The following is a 21,008-nucleotide window of genomic DNA, read 5'->3' as shown; positions in this document are numbered from 1 at the left end:
GAGACTAATTCATACATATTACTTTTAAAATAATTTTAGGATATAAAATTTCTAGAGAAGTTTACATTAGGTAGCGACTTGCTGTGCCCTTGGCATTGCTGATTTCAGGTTCTTATGCTCGTTTGTGTACAATGACGACGAAAAAAAAGGACAGATCAAACAAACCTGTTCGTCACTCGTGTTTACCCGATGTAGGAATTGGACCTATGATACTCGATAGGCAGACGACGGTCTGTATTGAGACATTTGAAAGTAACAGGTGCTCGGTAGCCTAAGCCAGTAGGCACCTACGTAGCCCCGTGGAATGGATACGATTGAGTATTCAGAGTCCCAGTCTGTCCATAACCTTAGCGGTAGGCCACCATATCCTTGATTATTTCTCAATAGTTTCAAAGATGATCCTCGTTCACATGTAAAATTTGCTTATGATTAACAAGTAGTTTTATTATATATCTAATAATTTTAGTGCACAAAGCTAGACTTCTATAAACAAAAACGAAAATCCTCATTGTTGAAGCTATACCTTTATTATACAAAAAAAAAAATCACACAACAACGGCACATAAAACATAATGCTTGTTACATTAGCATTGTCACGTACAAATGGAAGAACTAAAACATGAAACAATATATTACAAAAGTGAAGTTTTATTAGTTTTTGCCCGTTTACCACGCATCGCATTATAAAATAGGTTATTTTCGTTTAAAGCTACCGAAATAAATGAATTTATGTAGGTACCAATTGAATTTAAGAGAAACAATCACAAGAGAAAGACGTCTTATTTCTGAATAGTCAGTTTTTTTATTTAGCATGGAAATATTTGAGGAAAATACGTAACAGGAAAAATACTGTATGTCGAGCAGAAAGTGAAGAATACCGTATAGAATTTCGTAGAGTATCTATTTCTTGATTACAAAATGCAAAATTATAGACTCTCAAAATTAATAGGAAGTCCACCATCTAATAAGATATGCGATTGACAACACGTTATGGGAGGGGAGCGAAATCATTTTAAGTTGTTATAGATAGCGACTTATGACTTTCTGTAAGACAGCGAATTATAGACAAATTGTTGTCAAGCCATTCATGCTATTATGCCCTAGTTTATTATTGCAGATACGTAGAGGCTATATATTTTTATCTAAATATAAGTATTATGCACTCGACAACAAACAAATTTAACGTGTATTAAAAAGGAAATTAACAATTGCACATGTCGCGGCTTACCTACCAATCCGAACGTAGCTGAAATAACCCTTTAGGCAACCAACTAATAGGTACGCGGGAAAAAAACTACGTCGCGTATGAACTGGCCTTCTTACTGTATGTAACTATCATAAGTTTATTAAAAAAGAATAGTCGTTGCCTAGCAACAAGGAGCTAGTTGTGTAGATTTATGTAAAAAAAAAGTCAGTATATACATCCGAAGATTATGTTTTATTTTCTAACACAATTATTATTATTATTTTTTTATTGCCCTTGTAGGCAGACGAGCATACGGCCCACCTGATGGTGAGTGGTTACCGTTGCCCATGGACTTCAGCAATGCCAGGGGCAGAGCCAAGCCGCTGCCGAGCAGAGCCGCTTACCACGCAAGCAAGCAATTGAGATGGTCCTCATGTCTCAATCCGGATCGCGAATTTCATATTGCGCGAGTGTGGACTTCGGTAACCGCTGTATACCAACCAGCGTGAAATTATTTATATACGCCAATTAAAAAAAAAAGAATACGAAATGTTTTAATTACGATTGAATTTAACAATACAGAGTTATGGTTGGTAGCTACGTAGAAGTGTTATGTTTATCGGTGCGTGGATAACTCCCTTTAAAAATACATAGCAAGAAATTTATTTGTACAATAATGTTTTTAATTGAGACCGTTATCTGTAACGATGAAAAGTGGGAATCGGTAGAAATATTTGAAATCAGAATATCCGACGTGCCAACACATACAATCAAATAAACACATTATTTTCTAAAGTGTAGAAGTTAATTAAAAAAAAAATTCTACCCTCCTGTTGATTTCGTTTAAAATATATATTATTATAAAACTAATTATAGGCATCGAGCAAGACAAAGTTCAGTTCTATTTTTAAATGAATATGATGATATGTCGTTCAATAATTGATGTACCTTTATTCAACACAAAAAATAATATACCGTATCGGAATCGAGTTTTATTACGTAAACATCAGAGAAAAAACTAATAAAACTGTCCTAAGTTAAATAAAAAAAAAAACTTAATTTACGACCCAAAATCATTTGATTTTCATTTCCTTGGTCACTGTTCACCTGTAATACATATGTAAAATAAGATATGTTGGTAAAATAACTCAGTTTAGATTGGTCGGCTAAAATTTGCAATTTCGTTATAATAAAATAAAAATAAAAAACATAATTCAAAAGTACGACATAACGAAAAGTGTATAGTACTATACAAAATTTATCTAGATATACTACAAGCATTAAAACTATCAAATTAATAAGTCTATTATATTTCTCGTCACAAAATTAAACGTACTGTTTGTTGTTATTTAGAAACATTAAAACTTAAATTAGACACGTTTAAATGTAAATATATATACACTATATTTTATATCTACTTTATTTCTCGTGATAGCCCGGAGCCCGTAATAATTTATTACAATATTAAATCGAGGTTTTCATACAATGCTTTCGTAATTCTTTTGACGCATCATTTATTGTGTACAAAACATGTATGCAAAATGTAATAATATAATATTTATAATTGCCTTCAAAAATAACGGAAGGCTCTAATTATGACGTTGTCCAGACTAAATTATACCGTTCTCGATAGCGTAAAAGTTAGCTCATATTTGTATGGAATGGGATCGTTTGCGTACGTTTGCCGCAAGGGGCGCTGTTCCAACTGCATACAAAAATGGCTTAACTTTTACGCTATCGAGAACGTTAAGAAAACTCGCACTAAGCACACGGATCAATATTTCGACTCGTTCAGATTAGTATTGTTGCTCCAAACACGGTAGCTATTTTAATGTGCGGAGCGAATTTTTATAAAAGTATTTATAAGTAATGTGCAATTACTAAGAGAATAAGAATCTAAGTGCAAATTCTAGACGTAATAAAAACATTCTTAAACAGTCACAATAATGTTTAAAATTCATTCTGGACTACTAGGACATTGATGACTTGATTTATTTGTTGTAACGCAATGTTTTGAGTTACGTTTCATGTAAAATTACCAAATTACTGCTCGCATTCATGAAAATCGACATATTTACAAACAATATTCAAAAATGGGTCTGTTAATTTGAACTTAGTCAATAGACAAAAATCTTGTTTTTTTTGTACTGTTATATTTATTACGCGCAGCGACGTTCGTTATTTTCGATTTTTAATTATTCCAATAATTTAAGGAGATCATTTAGCGTACAAACTAACCATTTCGTATGGCGCTTAATTAAATTACAACATAATTACATTTCGTACAACCGGCGATGTAATAAAAATTTACGTTTATACCCTCGCAGTGGCGTAGTGAGCTTAACTTGACGACCGTCTGGTGTAGTGGTAAATGACATGGTCACTACACAAGGGGGTCGCGGGTTCGAATCCCGCCAAGGGAAGATATTTGTATGATAAATAGAAATGTCTTTTCCAGGGTTATGGATGTATATTAAATTAATGTATGTGTATAATAAAAACCTTACATTTATTTCCGTTATCTGGTACCTGTAACACAAGTTCTTTACGAACTTATCATGGGACCAGTTAACGTGGCGTGAATGTTAGTAAATATTTATTTATTTATTTATAACTCTGCGCCCGGGACACAATACCTTTTTAGCGTCCCTATTTAGACTATACGTGTTTTTTTTGCTTTTTATTTACGAATTAACATTTATTATATTAGACAGGCACTAAATTTAAAATACATATACATATAAAAAAAGAAGAAAAAAAATCAATAATTTTTTGTTTTGAGGACCATATGGCGCCCTTTTGTGAGTAGTACCCGCAATATGATGCCCCCCTTGCCCCCTTTCGCTACGCCACTGTACCCTTGTCGTGTGTGGCAACGTCAACATCCGTGTTCGAAGTCGACGTTTGCAACATTTCGTACAACGCGAGTTGAGAGTTCTAATCACAGTGCTCATGTAACATCGGGTAAAAATTTATTAAGACAAATGAGCGTGGACCGTTGAAACAGGGCACACGTCTAAATTTATATTGATTCTCTTCTGTTCCTGCTTGTTAGTTTTCATGTGGATTTATTATAAATTAGGCACTCAAAAGCCTCAGGATGTTATCGACTTAGCTCATGACGATAAGCTGTCCGGCGTTGTTGGCGTAGACCAGACCCTGGCCGGGCTGGGGGGCCCACCGCAAGCAGTTCAGACTGGTGAACCCCTGCTCCCAGTTCTGCTCCAGTTCCTTGATCGGCGACAGTCCCGTGCGACTGGAGCTATCTGAAAATACAGTTTCAGGTGCGGTCCTTGTTGGGCGTAAATTATCGACAGGTCTCGAATGATGAGCTTCATTTGAAGCAGCTGTAGATAACGGGCGACTGCCGGCTGTACTTGTCCGCTTTTTTTTTTCCTACCTAAGCTGAGAGCCTTGAGAGGCTATTTCAGCGTAACCTTAACTAGTAGGTGAGCTCACGGGGCTCAAGCCTGACGACGTTACTGACACGAGCCCTAGGAAGAGCCCTGCTTCGGAGAATCTACCACCGGATTGGAAATGCGACCAACTGAGAAAATCCGGCGAGAAACTCAGTGGGCTATATCTGATTGTTAATTTACTCGTCGAGCCCTTCGTCGCAAGCGACGGGTTCGACGAGAACAATGAACGGTGCTTGAGGTACCTAAAAGCACCGTTAGTGGATCTGGAGAATACTTTCATTACGTTCCTACCTTGTTTCGTTTAGCATTAAACGAGTTAAATCGTTTCTTCCAGATGTCAGCAGTAGATTCAGCAGCGCGCACCTCCGGGAAGCTCTACGGTCGACTCTAGTGACATAAGATTACGAAACTAGAGTCCAGACACTCACCGAGCGAGTCGAGCTTGTAGAGGAGAGCGAAGACATGGTTGTGGGCGCGGTGCGTGGACGTGAAGCGTTTGGAGCCCAGTCCCACGGCTAGGTGCCGCGCCGTGGGGGACAGCGCCACCGACACGGCCGTCTGCTCCAGCACCGCCGTGTGGAGGCACTGACCCAAGCGACCCCACTCCAGCGAGTACACCCCTGTAAAGCATCTCTCACGTTTCATCCACGAGCAGTGTCGCAGGAGATCCTGATTTGAAGTCTTACGCTGTTTGATTCGATGGGCAAATTCGTTAACCATTTATAAGGCAATGAGAGTTTTTTAGGTTTATAGATATTTCTAAATGCTGCCGTTTTAGTTAATTATCATTTTACCTGGCAACATTCACGAATGACCAGAAATAAATAAAAACGAATACATACTATTTGAATTTTTTCATATTTAAATCATAATTAAAATTATGTCCCAATCGTATTTTGTATATGCTTCCCATATTATATGAAGGGTTAAATTAATTTTTGAAGATCTCCAACAGCAAATATTTTATGTTTGGATATTATTAAAGCCATTGTTGCTGTTTGTTTTCGTGCTTATTTTATTCATCACCGTTTCAAGCACGATTACAGCGGATACATTGAACTGATGTGAATTACTTTATTTCCCAAAAACCGATTTCATGTTCGAAATAATCCTTTCACGCTGTTTGGGTTTTGCATCCCTATCCATCTATCTATATATATATATATATATATATATATATATATTTAATATATATATATATAGATAGATAGATATATCTATATAAAGAAAAATGAATTTATATGTTTATCTTATGTGTGGAGCGCGAGAATTTTATTGTATCTCCCACAATTGGCAATAGTCACATTAGATCGTGTTGTGATCGAGTCTGATTTGTGTTATATGAAAATTTACAATTATTATTGATACAAGTAGTTTAATGTTCCTTGTTAATATATTCATGTAGTGAACTTAACGGTACCTTATTAGATACATTGGGCCCGTTTTGCAAATTACAACATCCTTGATTTCTTTTTTTTTGCATCATTAAGAATTTTCTTTGATGATAAATAAAACGTCTCAATCTAATAAATATCCCAACGTTTCTTTGTTCGAGCCAACTAACCTAGCCAGTGATTTGTGTTTCTCATGCGGGGAACGGGAAGCAGCGCCACCAGCAGTCTGCCGTCTTTTGAAATGTCGATGCTCGCGTCGTTATGAATTCTGCATCTTTGGACTACAACATTTTTTTTACCTGAAAATAGCAATCGTGTTAATAATACAATAAAAGGTAGCAAACTTAGTCATTCAGGGGGTACCGCGTAAAGTGTAAAAACGATAAATAGTATTTTTTTATTAGGCTAACAATACACATCACATTTATTTTTTATTGCCCTTGTAGGCAATAAAAAAATACGAGCATACGGCCCACCTGATGGTGAGTGGTTACCGTCGCCCATGGACTTCAGCAATGCCAGGGGCAGAGCCAAGCCGCTGCCTACCGCTTAATACTCTTCACAAGCCTCGTTTGAAGAAGGACATGTCATAGCGCTCGGGAAACACCGTGGGGGGGAGCTCATTCCATAGCCGGATGGTACGTGGCAAAAAAGATCTCTGGAAACGCACTGTGGATGACCGCAGTCCAGGTAGTATGGATGAACTCTACTCCGGTGGAGGACGGTGCGATGGTAAAAACGAGATGCCGGTATAATCTCGAACAATTCCTCAGAGCACTCCCCATGGAACATACGGTACAAAATACAGAGGGACCGAAGTCCCTCCGCAGACCCAGAGGTTCCAAACGATCCGTGAGAAACCAAACGATCCGTGAGAAGATAAAAAAAGATACATAAAAAACACAAGTAAAAAGAAACAAAATCTGGCTTGCAACATAAGTAATGTGCGCACGACAAAACCAGACAAAGTGCTGAATTTGTACAACAACGCTCCTTACAATTATACGACAAAACAACACGATAACGAAAACTAATTTAACTTATAATGTAAGGAAATAATTTTATTCACAATTAAACAATTACACTACTAACCTATTACTGACGTACTACTAACCTATTACTAACCTCATACAACGCGAGACATCATACAACACGGGACCTACTACAAATCGAGACTTCATACAACGCGGGACCTCATACAACCCGAGACCTCATACAACTGAAGTCGTCGTGGCCTAAAGGATGTAGTCCGGTGCATTCGTGTGTAGCGATGCACCGGTGTTCGAATCCCGCAGGCGGGTACCAATTTTTCTAATGAAATACGTACTCAGCAAATGTTCACGATTGACTTCCACGGTGAAGGAATAACATCGTGTAATAAAAATCAAACCCGCAAAATTATAATTTGCGTAATCACTGGTGGTAGGACCTCTTGTGAGTCCGCACGGGTAGGTACCACCACCCTGCCTATTTCCGCCGTGAAGCAGTAATGCGTTTCGGTTCGAAGGGTGGGGTAGCCGTTGTAACTATACTGAGACCTTAGAACTTATATCTCGAGGCGGGTGGCGCATTTACGTTGTAGATGTCTATGGGCTCCAGTAACCACTTAACACCAGGTGGGCTGTGAGCTCGTCCACCAATCTAAGCAATAAAAAAAAATAAAACAACGCGTGACCGCCGAGACCTCATACAACGCGAGACGTCATACTATGCAGGACCTCATACAACGCGAGACGTCATACTACGCAGGACCTCATACAACGCGGGATCTCAAACAACGCGAGACCTACTACAAATCGAGACCTCATACAACGCGGGACCTCATAAAACGCGAGACGTCATACTACGCGAGACCTCATACAACGCGGGATCTACTACAACTAGAGACTTCATACAACGCGTGACGTCATACTATGCAGGACCTCATACAACGCGAGACGTCATACTACGCAGGACCTCATACAACGCGGGATCTCAAACAACGCGAGACCTACTACAAATCGAGACCTCATACAACGCGGGACCTCATAAAACGCGAGACGTCATACTACGCGAGACCTCATACAACGCGGGATCTACTACAACTAGAGACTTCATACAACGCGTGACCTCATACTACGCGAGACCTCATACAACGCGGGACTTCATACTACGCGAGACCTCATACAACGCGAGACCTCATACTACGCGAAACCTACTACAACGCGAGACCTCATACAAAGCGAGACCTCATACAACGCGGGACTTCATACTACGTGAGACCTCATACAACGACACATACACCAAAATAACATTTTTTACAATTTTTGTCTGTCTGTTTGTTCCGGCTAATCTCTGGAACGGCTGGACCGACTTTGACGAGACTTTCACTGATAGGTAGCTGATGATATAAGGAGTAACTTATTTTTTTAGACTAGCTTCGCCCCGCCGCGTCACTCGCGGTACGACAATAACCGCGGGTAAAGTCGCGAGACTCAGCTATTAATAATAAAACTTAATGTTTCCGAAGCGAAGCGAGGGCGGTTCGCTAGTATTACATATATTTATATCGCTTCGCTTCGGAAACATTAAATTTTATTATTGATAGCTGAGTCCCGCGATGTGATATGCATGTTGTATAAAGCGGTTATTTCAATATTACAAACAGACACTCCAATTTTATTTATATGTATAGATTTTCTAGTTGGATTTTGTATAAAAGCGTATTTTTTTGTTTTTTTTAAACTTTTATTTATTTTTCATTTTTTAGTTGAATTTCAATTTTTTCAATTTTTTTTTAAATGTTGAATTGTCTTCGGTCCTTAATAAGTATGCCAAATTTCGAGTTAATCCGACGTTTTGAGGTTTTGGGTCAGAATCATGTTCAAAGATTCCGTTACATACTAACGTACATACCTCTGATGCTAATAAAAGCGTATTAAAAAAAAAACAATTACAGACCGTCGGCTAGTTCAGGAACGTTTCCCGTGGTAAAGTCCCAGGCCTGCACGCGGTGCGAGGAGGCAGGCATGGTCTCCGAGATGATGCCGGCGTCGAGCAGCCCCGCCATGCCGCCCAGTCGCCGCGCACCCCCCACACCGCCCGGCCCACCACCCTCTTCTTCCACCACCATCGCGTTCTGATGTGGACCATGTGAAATATGCGATTAAAATAAGGACAGTTTGAGGAGCGTCCGTAGCTTAATGGGTACATTCGTATCGATTAACGTGAATTACCGGTTTAAAACATACGGCAGGTACCACTCGAACAAGTCGCTGAAATTAAGTCTATCTATGGAGCTGCGGCTGCTACATGCTACAAAGTACTTCTGTACAATTAGCCCACAGAGTCTCTCGCCGGTTCTTCTCAGTGGGTCGCGTTTCCGATCCGGTGGTAGATTTTGCGAAGCACTGCTCTAGGGCTGCTAGGGCCAGTGTTAGCAACACTACCGGTTTGAGCCCCGTGAGCTCACCAACACGCCAAGGAGAAGCTGAAATAGCCTCTCAAGGCTATCAGCATGGGTAAAAAAAAACTTTTGTTCGTCATCATTACAAAGGTTATTTTAAATACTCTTTACTGCAAGTACTGATTAATCATTATTAAACTACAAAGTAACATTTTACAAACGCTGACAGTTTATATTACTATTTTTATTTTAATTTTAATCGCATAGTACGAGTATATGACTTCTTTTACGAAAGAGGGTGAGAGAATCTTAAATGCTAATAGTCTGTCTGGTTAATATCTACGAATTCATTTCCACTTCCTCATTTTCTGTTTGCAGTATCTTTGTCTTATTTTCAAATTAAATACTGCAAGTGATTTTAATTTTGTTTTGCAAAGCGCAGGCATTTCGTGTCAGCCGTAAGTTTGTAAATACATACGCAATAAGTATAAATAGATATAATATATTACCTGGGCTAAAATTATCGGTTGCAAATATTCGTGGATTCTCGGCAGCCTCTGCGTCGGAGCGTTCTGGCCATCTCGTTGCGCCTGTGCGTCCTGTGCTTGCGCCGGTGGTGGTGGCGGTGGTGGTGGCGCTGCGTTGTTGGCAACACTGTTGAACTGAGGGGGTTCCTCCGATGCGTTTGCGGGGTCGATTCGTTGCGCCAAGATATGCGGTCGGTACACGGCAAACTGTCGACGGCTGCCCAATTCGGGGTTGCTTTGTGGCGGCGGTCGGTTTTCTGGTGGATTTTCTGGGTTGTTCGAATAAAGAGCGAACATTTCCCGCACCGATGAAGGCGTGTATAGGCGTATCGTTTGCAAGCGCCTAAATCTGTTTCTAGCGGCGTTTCTTAGACTCACAGCCTGCATGTGAGCTATTCGTATAAAATTAACGCGTTGGTAAAATTCGTACATGCCCTCCGCTCGTGGCGGGTCCTGACTAGAGTTTTCTGGATGAAGCAAATTTGAAGGTCCCGGGATCGGATCTGTTTCTTGTGATCGGGGAGTGTTCGGTCTGCTCATATTAGGGCGACGTGGGAAACAACGGAGTGTCGGAATCCTATATGTCGACATCGGGGGACCTGTTCTTTTCTTATTTAGCGGATGCACGGAAGGATTTGTTCTGTGTAGGGCTTTTAATCGTTTGCTTTCTATGTAAAGTTCTCTTCTACTCAACGCTGTTGCAGAATTATTTCTATTAGCAGCGGCTATCTGCACTGCAAGTCTGTTGCTCCATCTCGATGATCTGTAGTTCTGTAACGGTAATATTGTCTGGTCTTGTTGGTTATTCGGTGTTTCAGACTTAACTACTGAGGATGATGCTTTGGTGGCGTCTCGAGATTCTTGTTCACGCGTTTGTTCTTTTATTGTTTGTGTGTTGTCTACAACTTCTGTATTCGAAACAACATTTTCGGCCACTTGGGTATCTTCATGGTCATCTACGTTCACGGGATTTGCGTCATCTTCGTTTTGTATGTGAACGACATCCATTGGGTCCGTGCGCTGCGATGGTGGTGTTGGGCCGTTACCAGTTCGTCCGCTATTTCTATTCGTCATCACCATAAACCACGAAAGTACCAAAGCTTTCTTGAGAGTTCGAAGCATGATGATGATTAATTGACTCAGACCTCGCTCTTCCAAGCACATCATCATCATATTGAACATCACAGATAATACTTGCATCGCTCGCATACGTAACTCGTGTTTGGTAGCGCTAATTTCTATCGCTCGGGTAAATTCTCGTCTTGATCTATTTGAATATCTTTGCGCTAAACGATTTGTTGCGATATTACGCGAACGTCGTCTGCGTTCATCCTCAGGTTGCCACCTGTAGCCCGGCTGAACTCGTCTTCGGGCCGTGGTCACCCGACCTCCCGGATGTTGCGATCTTGTCTGTGTATTTCGCCCCGCCCGAGTTTGTAATTCTTCTCTCGCGTTAGTAGAATTCGAAGGGTCCTGCGCTACACCGCGATTCGGTGAACTCATATCAACGTTTGACGAGTGATCCGTTCTTTCACCATTTCTGTCGCTATCCATACTTCGCCTCAAGTTTCTGTTTGGAGGGCGTGAAATAGGTTCTGCGATATCTGCTAACATCATACATCTCTCCAAAAGAGATCTAGTGTAATAACCCGGGGAGTCTTGTCTTCCGATATCTCGTTGCAACGCAAGAATACGACGGCGCAAGTTTTCCCACAAGTTGCGAAGTTCGCGCATAGAAATACGATTTCCGCGATACCATAAATTCGCCAGATGCACTGTGTGTTTCTGCAACGCGGCCACCCCGTTCCTTACTTTACGATAGGCCTCTTCCGACGACACCGAGGATCCGCGCGTCCAAAACTCATCTCTACTCGTTGAAGGTCGACTGAAAGGTGGCGACGGATTGGTTCTGGAGCTTGATGGTTGAGGATCAACTTCGGATGGACCCGGTTCTGAAGCTGCGGGAGTCGGTTCGGGAACTACACGAGCCACGTCTTCGTCGTCTCGACCACGCACGCGGAATCTATCATCGGAACGAGTGGGGTCGAGTCCTTCGTTATCGCGAGGTGCGCTCTCGTTTCGATCGGTCAAGATATCGAACATTAAACGGTCGGTCGGGAGGTTCGTCAACAACGAAGCCGCCGACTGAGCGGCCGCGTCGACGGAATCTCTGAAACCAGTGCTGCGAGCGCGAAGAGCATCCGGCTCCAGAGAACGATCACTGTCCGAGTCGGAACTGGAAGAGAGAAGTTCTCGACGCCAGCCAACACTTAGCAGACGGGGCCGGGGCCGCGGACGGCGCTCTACGGGCGAGCCTTCGTCAGAGTGAGCGCGACGTCGTCGCTCCCGTTCGCTGGCAGATACCATCGACAACGACATGTCCGTAATCAAATTTAAAAGCCTCGTTCCGGAATCGCGCAAGATGTCTCGAATCAGATCCAAGCTCTCGTTGAGGGCCTCAGCGTCCAGAGGCGGTACGGGACTCATTTGCGTCGAAGAATTAGTCATGGTAGGTCTGCGTGGTGCGGTAGTATCCTGCGTTTCTTCGTTTGCGGAAGAATTCGTAATATTTCGAGGAGAGGGTGTAGGAGTGCTCTCGGTGGAAGTCGGCGAGTCGCCCCATAGCGAGATCCGCCCGCGTCGTATCGGCGAGAAATTCCGTCTGTGCGAGATTAATACTCGGCCAGCCGTGGAACTCATTCTCGACGAGGTAAAGATGCTGGTGCGCGACGCGTTCGCCGGGTCGTTGTCGCCAGATGTGGACATTTCACCGAAGTTGACTCGGGCCGATCGCGAGATGCCTCCGGGTGACGAAAAGGGGTTGGGTAATAATCTTGTAGAACGCTCGTTCGGGTCAGATGGTCTAAATGTTCTGCCGGTTTCATTTAACGGTTGGAAAGCTGAAGAACGGGACCCAAATGGAGAACGCTCAGAAACTGAATCTTGATTCCTGCAGATGTTAAAGACCATTATCGTGAAGTATACGTATTTGTTCGTCAGACTAACTCATACATGTTTATGCATGTTAGTAACTCATACTTGTATTTGACACCTAAAAACGTCACAGATAACTGACAAAGTTCACGCAAGCAAGTGAATTTACCTTTCGTTTAGGTATATACTTATATAGCTAGCTATATGTTGTAGTTACATAGCTTTATGTAATTTAGTTTTTTTCTTCTTGACATAGGTAAATATATTCTCTAAGCTGTTTTTTTTTCTTTTTCTGATAAATAAATTCTCTAAGCTGTTTTTTTTTTCTTTTTCCGACAAACAAACTGTTTCGTAAGCCGAAATAAAAGCAATGTTTAATACAACTGATCTCAAAGGTCGAAGGGGTGAGCAATATGTTACCTAGCTCCTAAAAAGTTAAGAAAAAAAGGCAGAGTTAAAACTGAGTCGTTTAGTTTCATCCCCGTATAAACAATAACATAATTTCCAGTAATGATTTAACTGGTGCAATGTAGATTTTTTATTTCAGGATATTTAACCACCAGGGCGGCGTCACAATAGATTGGATTGATATTGACACTTCTAATAGATCTCTTTGGATCTAAAGGATATTTTGTCGAATTTTTGTTGCCATTGTAAACGAGTTTATGACAATGGAGATCTTATGCCTAACATTCTCATAAGAAAAAGTATGGAACATATCATCAGACTCGCGAAACATCACGGCGTATTGTTAATTTCGAAGCCAAGCCAAATGGTGTGGAAAAATTATTTCTGGTAACGCAAGGTAGATGAAGACAGCGGTTTTTATTTTATTAATAATAGCATTCAGTGAATACCAACTAAACCATTTAGATAAGCTAGCACGCTAACAGATTAAAGCAACGCGACATAGAGATTTTAATCAATGATAACATAAAAAATTTGCAGGATCGTGTTAAGTGCAAGTCAATAGTTTTTGTTAGTCTGATTCAATATCTGGATCTAGACGCCTATACAATTTCCGATCTATGGTTAATAGCGTTTATGGCTATATCACACATTTACCTTGATGGATCACTGTCAAACGTTAAAGCATCTAAATTGAGTAAGCGACTACTGTTTTCTCCATCCCCGCTTTCACCACTGTCTGGACGTCTCGTTCCGCTGGTACTGGCCCCTAAAGCGAAAGAAATGAATCAAACTGGTATTCAATTCCAACTATGAAATTGTTTTATGAGCAACAACCCAAAAAATGATAAAAATGCCATATCAAATCCTTTTACAAAAGAGATTCATATTATACTAGCTTTTGCCCGCGACTTCGTCCGCGTGGAATAATTAATTTGGCATAACGCAAAATTTTCACCGCCTCTTCATTTACGTAGAAAGTGAAAATATTTTTGAATAATAGAATGTTAAGGAACTATTTGAGGTACCAAAATCACGCTTTTTAACAGACTTCAAAAGAGGAAGTTATCAATTCGACCATCATTTTTTATCTATGTATGTTCACTGATTTCTCGAGAATGCTTGAACCGATTCTGATAATTTTTTTTTTTTTGTTTGAAAGGTTAGACGAATGGTCCTGTAATCATCAAGATCTGATGATGGGACGGGATGGGAAACACCTTTATAAAAAACGTTATAGTGAGCCAACCTTAATATATAGACATATGCTGTCGCGGACTTTAAAATTTTTTAAACGGGAACAATTTTGTCATACATTATTTTAGCGAAACTTTAACCGTTTCCGCAGCACACGCAGCGGAATTCGATTTTGAAATATTCTTTATTGGTGTTCTGCTTGCATTGGTCTTAGCGTGATGTTATTAGCCTATAGCCTTCCTTAATAAGTGAGCTATCTGATACTGAATTTTTGAAATCGGACCAGTAGTTAGTGAGATTGGCGCGTTCAAACAAACAAACAAACTCTTCAGCTTTATAATATTAGTATAGATTTTAAAATTAGACTCAATTAAAGGAGTACTTAAAGGTCAGCTGTATTTAAAATTATTTTAGATACGTCTTCATGAGACACTGGTGTGCTTAGAGTTTTTTTTTAACAATGTTTAAAACTGTAGTACATACTTGCTTCCGTAATACAACACGATACATGTTTAATTTACTAAGGATTATTTCTCATTAATTATGAATGAAATCGATTTTTGTTTATTGTAGATTTGTGCCTTACCATCCTCAGTGTTCGTTGTAACTGTAGACGGTCGTGCAGGTCTGCTCCAGCCGGACGTTCCGGGGGATGTATCGGTTTCCATAGGATCAGTTCCTCGATCAATCTAGAAAGTCATAGATCCAGATGTGGTTAGTAGGAGATAAATACTTAAAACAATGTTAGGAATATGTAGTGTTACTATCCATTATTATACTTAGAATTAATTACGCTTATATTTACTTCGCTTATAAACTACGATAGAAAATTGGTGATACGAAATCCATTTAATACCATATAAATGGATACAGTTTGATTTGTTAAAACGGAAATGAAAAGCATGTTTATGTATTAAGAAAAGTGATAGTACAAATCAATAAGATTCTAGATAGGGGAGTTCTGGATTGGATTATTTATTTATTATATTAATGTTTTTGAAGATACACATACCGTATTTGGAGTTGATTGAGAAGAATTGGAAAGCCGATGCCGTACCATGAAAAGCCTTTGATAATTCCTGACTAGACTGTCATATCTTTGTACCAGGTTCTGGTATGAATTTACAATCATGTCTTGTGCTGAACCAGCATTATCCGTTGGGGGATTGATCCCAAGCGGGTTTTCATTGGCATTGCCTGTGGCGTTTCGTCTATTAGAACTGCTATTTTGTGTGTTAGATGTGCCTGTTGTCGGACTTTGCTGCAGCAATGAAGTACTAGACATACTCGGACAACCCGATACAGATATTCCGGTTATTAATTTGTAACCAAGAGCATCGAACGCAACATATCTGGAATGTCAAAACTATATGTTGTATATGTAATTTAGTTAAAAGTTCAAAGAAATTATCTTTTATTTTTCTTTACCCTTACAGTTGGTATAAAAAATGCATACGTACCTCACTTTTTCATTTATATTATTAGTAGTAACTTTGGTGAATGGTGCTGGATGACTCCAATCCCAAAAGTATAGTTCATTGTAAGTAGCAATTACTAGTAATTGTTCACGAGGGTGAAATGCAATAGAAGCTATCACTGTTTCATAGCGAACATTCCACACTTCACTTCCACCCTGTAATGTTATCAGTTCACTATATTTTCTTTTAAAACTCTACAGTAGTTTTTAATCGAATTTGTAATGTATTTTTTGTCTTTTGATAATAGTCTTTAATGAAGATTTATTGGATTTTAATTTATTGATACCATTTGTAATGCTGATAAATTCTGTAATTTGTTTGTTAGGAAGCAACTGGTATGTGAAAGATTTTTTCTTAATGTCAACAACTAAACTGAGGAAAAAAATCAGTGATTACAGTCTCATTTCAATCATAGGGTGAAGCCTGGTAAATTTGATTTCTGATTATTTTATGAGTTGTTTCAGTGCTGTTTACACAAAAGTTTCTTTCCTATTAAGGAAATTTATTGTTATATTAAACTTACACTTCCCATATCCCAAACTCTTACTTGACCACCAAGACACCCAGAGCCAATAAGCTGTGTATGTGACGGGTGAAATGCTATACACCATGGTGTTCTTGGGTGTCCCTCTAGAATCTTAAGGTGTTTTCCACTAGCCAAATCAGACACATACACATTATGATTGCCGTGCGTTGATGCAACTTTTGTCCTGTAATTCAAACAAACGATTTTCTTCAATTTATTTTCTTATAGCTACCCGCCCTCGCTTCGCTTCGGAAACATTAAAACACACATGAAACAAAAAAAAAAAAAAAAAATTTTTTTTAAAAAGTAGCCTATGTTCATCAGGGACAATGTCGGCTTCTAATGGAAAAAGAATTTTTCAAATCGGTCCAGTAGTTTCGGAGCCTATTCGAAACAAACAAACAAACAAACAAATCTTTCCTCTTTATAATATTAGTATAGATATAGATTTCTGTGTATGCAATAGATTAGAGAACTGTTTGAGGTTGTTTTGTCATATATTTTTATCATTGTATTGAGCATCACAGTGCAGAGTATCTTACACCACAGTACTGAAGCAAATGTAAATTCGTCAAGTTCATTTTAATGTATTTTTGTCTCAAGGGTGATGTCTATTCTTTGGAATAATTTTAAACAGAGTCCTCAGTGAAGGCATCCAGTCACCATCAAGTGTTCTAAAAGCAACTGCTTATGGCCTACACATTTCATGGCAGAAAAGTATAAGTTTGTTACTCACCCATCAGGACTGAAAACCATCAAAAAAGTTGACCTTGGATATCCTGGTAGGTCGCAGCTCTGTAATGTTCATCACCGTTAAAACAGTAAATATAAAAAAAATTACAAAAATAGTTTTCTCTAATATTTTACTAGGTACAAAATCAAACTTTTATTCTTTTATTATATTATATCTAGAATCTATTGTAAAAGCCATCAACTATCTTGAAATATGAGGTCAAAATTCCAACAGCAATGGAATAAAAGCTAGTGCTTCTTTGAAAATGGGATGCATAATGATAGCATTATGTCAAATATCAGCTGGATCATCGTAGCTTTTGTAAACTCACGACATACCACTAGTAGTAGTGGTAATATAACAGTGGTGGAAGATATTTGTTAAGAAAAACAATATACTACTACTACTATTGGTCTATGGTGAGGAAATATCTGAGGGTTTGACCAGCAAATAATAGATAACACTACTTTTAAATTCTCTGGCTATTGTTAACTTTTGATCATTTGGCAACTTATTGACAAACAAAATAACCTTACTCTAATTTTCAGTGGTTTCTGAACTAAAATATCTTCAGCAGCATTTTCTAGGACTGTTTTGCTTGCAGGGTAGTGTGGTGGATTCGCTCCGAGCTCTCGCCATTGCCAACTACGTGAAACATTGCCGACAACTGGAGTTTCTTCCACGGGATCATGCTTTATGCTGAGCCATTCATTATCAATCACTGGGTCCATTGTCCTAATGATAAATAAATGAAGTGAGGAGTCCGGTTAATTAAGGTCAAGGTTAAATAGTATTTATGTCAAGTCATTGAACTTACCATACAATTAAGGACTCGTGTTGTGCATTGAGATTTTAACCCAAACGCAGACGTGTGTCATTAATTTAGGTTAAAACAAAACGAACAGAGAAATTATATTCCTAAAACGCATTTTTGTTAAAACATTTATTGTCACAACACATAGTAGTTTTATAGCTTATGTAATCCTATTATTCACTTTCAGCTTTTGAATATTGACGCTAAGTTTACTGAAAAAGAATTACATAGGATTTTATCTTCACTGCTATATGACTACCTACTTGTTATGACCGGGACGACTGCGTGCCATATTGGAATGTCATTTTTTTTTATAATTGTTCACTTTAGTAGTTTTTAGAAAATTAAGATTTTTGGCTATATTTCATCATTGAATCCAACCTAATCAACGGTAGTACGGTACTTACAAAACTAAAGATGCACATAAATTGTTTTTTTGTCGTGTTTAACAATATGTCAAATACACTGTACCTGTGTCATATTAAAAAAAATTAGTTGTCATTAATTAGAGTATGGTACTAACTGATTTTAAATTATTTTTATGTTTATTTCGAACAATTTAACAACGTTATTTGTTTTTACGACTTAAAACTAACAACAGAAACATCCAATAGCGCCAGCTGCGAACTGTCAAATTGAGTAGTAGTAGTTTTATTTATCCAAATGGAAAGGCAAAGGTGTCGTACCATACAGCCTAATCTTTTATACATATTTTTTTATTTTATGAAATATATTATGATACTATGAAATGAAGTTGATTAATAATATGAAACATGACATGATATGAATTGAAATGAGATGAAATGATATAATATGGGATACTTTTATGCAAAATGATAATATGAAGTGAAATGAAATGAAGATGATTAATTTGAGACATCAATCAACTGGGATGAAATTAAATGAAATGAATTGAGATGATATGGGATGAAATATAATCTCAGTGAAATGGTGGTGGGAGTTTATTAATTAATTATAGGCTATCAGAACTTGAAAATGGTTCCAAATACTGCAGATCCATAAAAAAGTCTTAATCGGAAGAGGAAGACGAGGAAGACGCAATATTTATTTACTTATTTATTTTTTCATGACAGTGGGTATTTCTTTTCGTACATCATTTATCTTGTTTCTGATCAATTCTAAATCAAAATTATCCAGGTTAATTTTTTTGCCACCTTTCCTCTTTTTACCGGACGTACTAAATACGCCTCTGTTAGACCTGTCTTCAGCAACAATTCGTCTTATGGTAGTATTAGAAACACCTGAAATAAACCAAAGTTTGTATACATAATTCACACGAAAATGCAATAAACCAAAGTATCAAGACGTGTCATTTCTACTAACCAATCAACGCTTGCACATGACTCAATATCGATGATTGTGTTTGTTCTGCACCTTATTCAACAAGTATTCTTTGATAAACGTTGAAAACAATATTTCTTGCTTGCAATCGAAGAGGTTTCTTCGACATTTTCACCACTTTTTAAAGGAAATTTGAAGTCAAACCAAAAACAATTCATCGAAATTTCAGTTTTGACAGATGACTTTTTTTTTGTTGCAATATGAAAATCTCTATTTTTTTAACTTTTTTTTGCTATCAGATTCTGGTAGACCTTTAGTATCTCGTCTTGAATTAGGCGCGGTAATTCCATTCCCCCCATCAAAATCTTTGGCCAGTCTATACCGTGGGCCTGGTAGGCTAAGTACCTGGACGTCACCCTCACCAAAATATTGTCATTCGGTCCCCATATTAAGATAGTACGCGACCGAGCCGTATTGCTACTCAGTCGACTCTACCCAATGATCTGCAAGCGAAGTATATTGTCCCTTCGTAACAAGGCGACACTCTATAAAACTTGCATATGTTCTGCCATGATCTATGCAAGTATAATATTCGCTAACGCGGCCCTCATGCACAACAATTCTCTCCAGCTCATTCAATCCCGTTTCTGCAGGATAGCCATCCAAGCACCGTGGTACGTAAGAAATGTCGACCTTCACGACAATTTAAAATCAGAACTGATACGTAAGTATCTTAGGGTACCGTCAGAACGCTACTTCGACAAAGCGGCGCGACACGATAACCTACTTGTTGTGACCGTTGCTAATTATATATCGGATCTATGCAAAGCAAAACTGCCGGCGCCGTCAGCCAAAACATGATCCTCCAGATCCACTGCTTTTGCCTGCAATGTTAATCCACATTTTGAATGTTTACTCTAAGGTTATAGAATGAATTTAATGGAATTGATCTTTTTTTTTCTACCTAAGCTGATAGCCTTGAGAGGCGATTTCAGCGTAACCTTAACTAGTAGGTGAGCTCACGGGGCTCAAACCTGACGACGTTGCTAACACGAACCCTAGCAAAAGCAGTGCTTCGCAGAATCTACCACCGGATCGGAACTGCGACCCACTGAGAAGATCCGGCGAGAAACTCAGTGGGCTGTGTCTGTGGACTAATTTACGAACGATGACCGGTGCTTGAGGTACCTAAAAGCACCGTTAGTGGATCGGGAAGATCTGAAATGACGTGTTTTGGGCGACGTTGACTGTTTTCCATTCTGTCCGCAGGATCGGGAATGATGACCTCTATTCATAAACACAATTACCATGACGCTTTGTGACTGTTTTATGAAGTAAGATGTGAAATATACCAAACAAATCTCAACGAATAATCCCAACTTTTGTCAATGAGGGTTAACTGTGGGTAAGTTGTTGTTGAGGAATAGCAGAGACTGTTACAGGAGTACACGGACAACAACAGTAGGTATAAATATTTTAACAGAGCACGAAGGAAAAGTTATTCGATTTATTTGTGTGTTTTTAATATTGCTTTTCATTAGGATATATTGGAAAGTATAATAAACAAAATGGTGAATAAAGAATGTTAAATAAAACATGAGAAATTATGCTTACGATAGTTAAAATTTTGGTCCCTTGAAACTTAGATTTTAATCAAGAATAATGTGTTAAGATTGTAAGTCGAAACGAAATATAAAGTCTGAGT

General features: G+C 38.8%; 1 protein-coding gene across 4 annotated transcripts; it reads right to left on the bottom strand.

The window, feature by feature from the left end:
- Positions 1 to 504: 504 nt before the first annotated feature.
- LOC114251737 (uncharacterized) lies at positions 505 to 18,638 on the bottom strand. 4 transcript variants are annotated; one of them, XM_089740330.1, is made up of 14 exons: positions 18,473 to 18,638; positions 18,005 to 18,213; positions 17,724 to 17,922; positions 17,191 to 17,249; positions 16,452 to 16,638; positions 15,911 to 16,083; positions 15,463 to 15,802; positions 15,037 to 15,139; positions 13,911 to 14,022; positions 9,894 to 12,861; positions 8,940 to 9,117; positions 6,170 to 6,298; positions 5,034 to 5,225; positions 505 to 4,452 (listed from the first exon to the last, which is right to left on the bottom strand). In XM_089740330.1, exons 3-14 carry the CDS (start codon positions 17,916 to 17,918, stop codon positions 4,298 to 4,300), a joined length of 4,791 nt encoding a protein of 1,596 aa, XP_089596456.1. In that variant the 5' UTR covers positions 17,919 to 17,922; positions 18,005 to 18,213; positions 18,473 to 18,638; the 3' UTR covers positions 505 to 4,297. The 4 variants fall into 4 exon arrangements, with proteins under 4 accessions (XP_089596456.1, XP_089596457.1, XP_089596458.1 ...); XM_089740331.1 differs by having other exon boundaries at positions 18,005 to 18,105; positions 18,473 to 18,620; XM_089740332.1 differs by lacking the exon at positions 18,005 to 18,213 and having other exon boundaries at positions 18,473 to 18,613.
- Between the last annotated feature and the right edge of the window lie 2,370 nt (positions 18,639 to 21,008).

This window comes from Bombyx mandarina, chromosome 04, assembly GCF_030267445.1.
Source record: "Bombyx mandarina strain Sakado chromosome 04, ASM3026744v2".
NCBI lineage: Eukaryota > Metazoa > Arthropoda > Insecta > Lepidoptera > Bombycidae > Bombyx > Bombyx mandarina.
The sequence above is the reverse complement of the archived record's forward strand: the minus strand, read 5'-3'. Positions and strand labels throughout refer to the sequence as shown.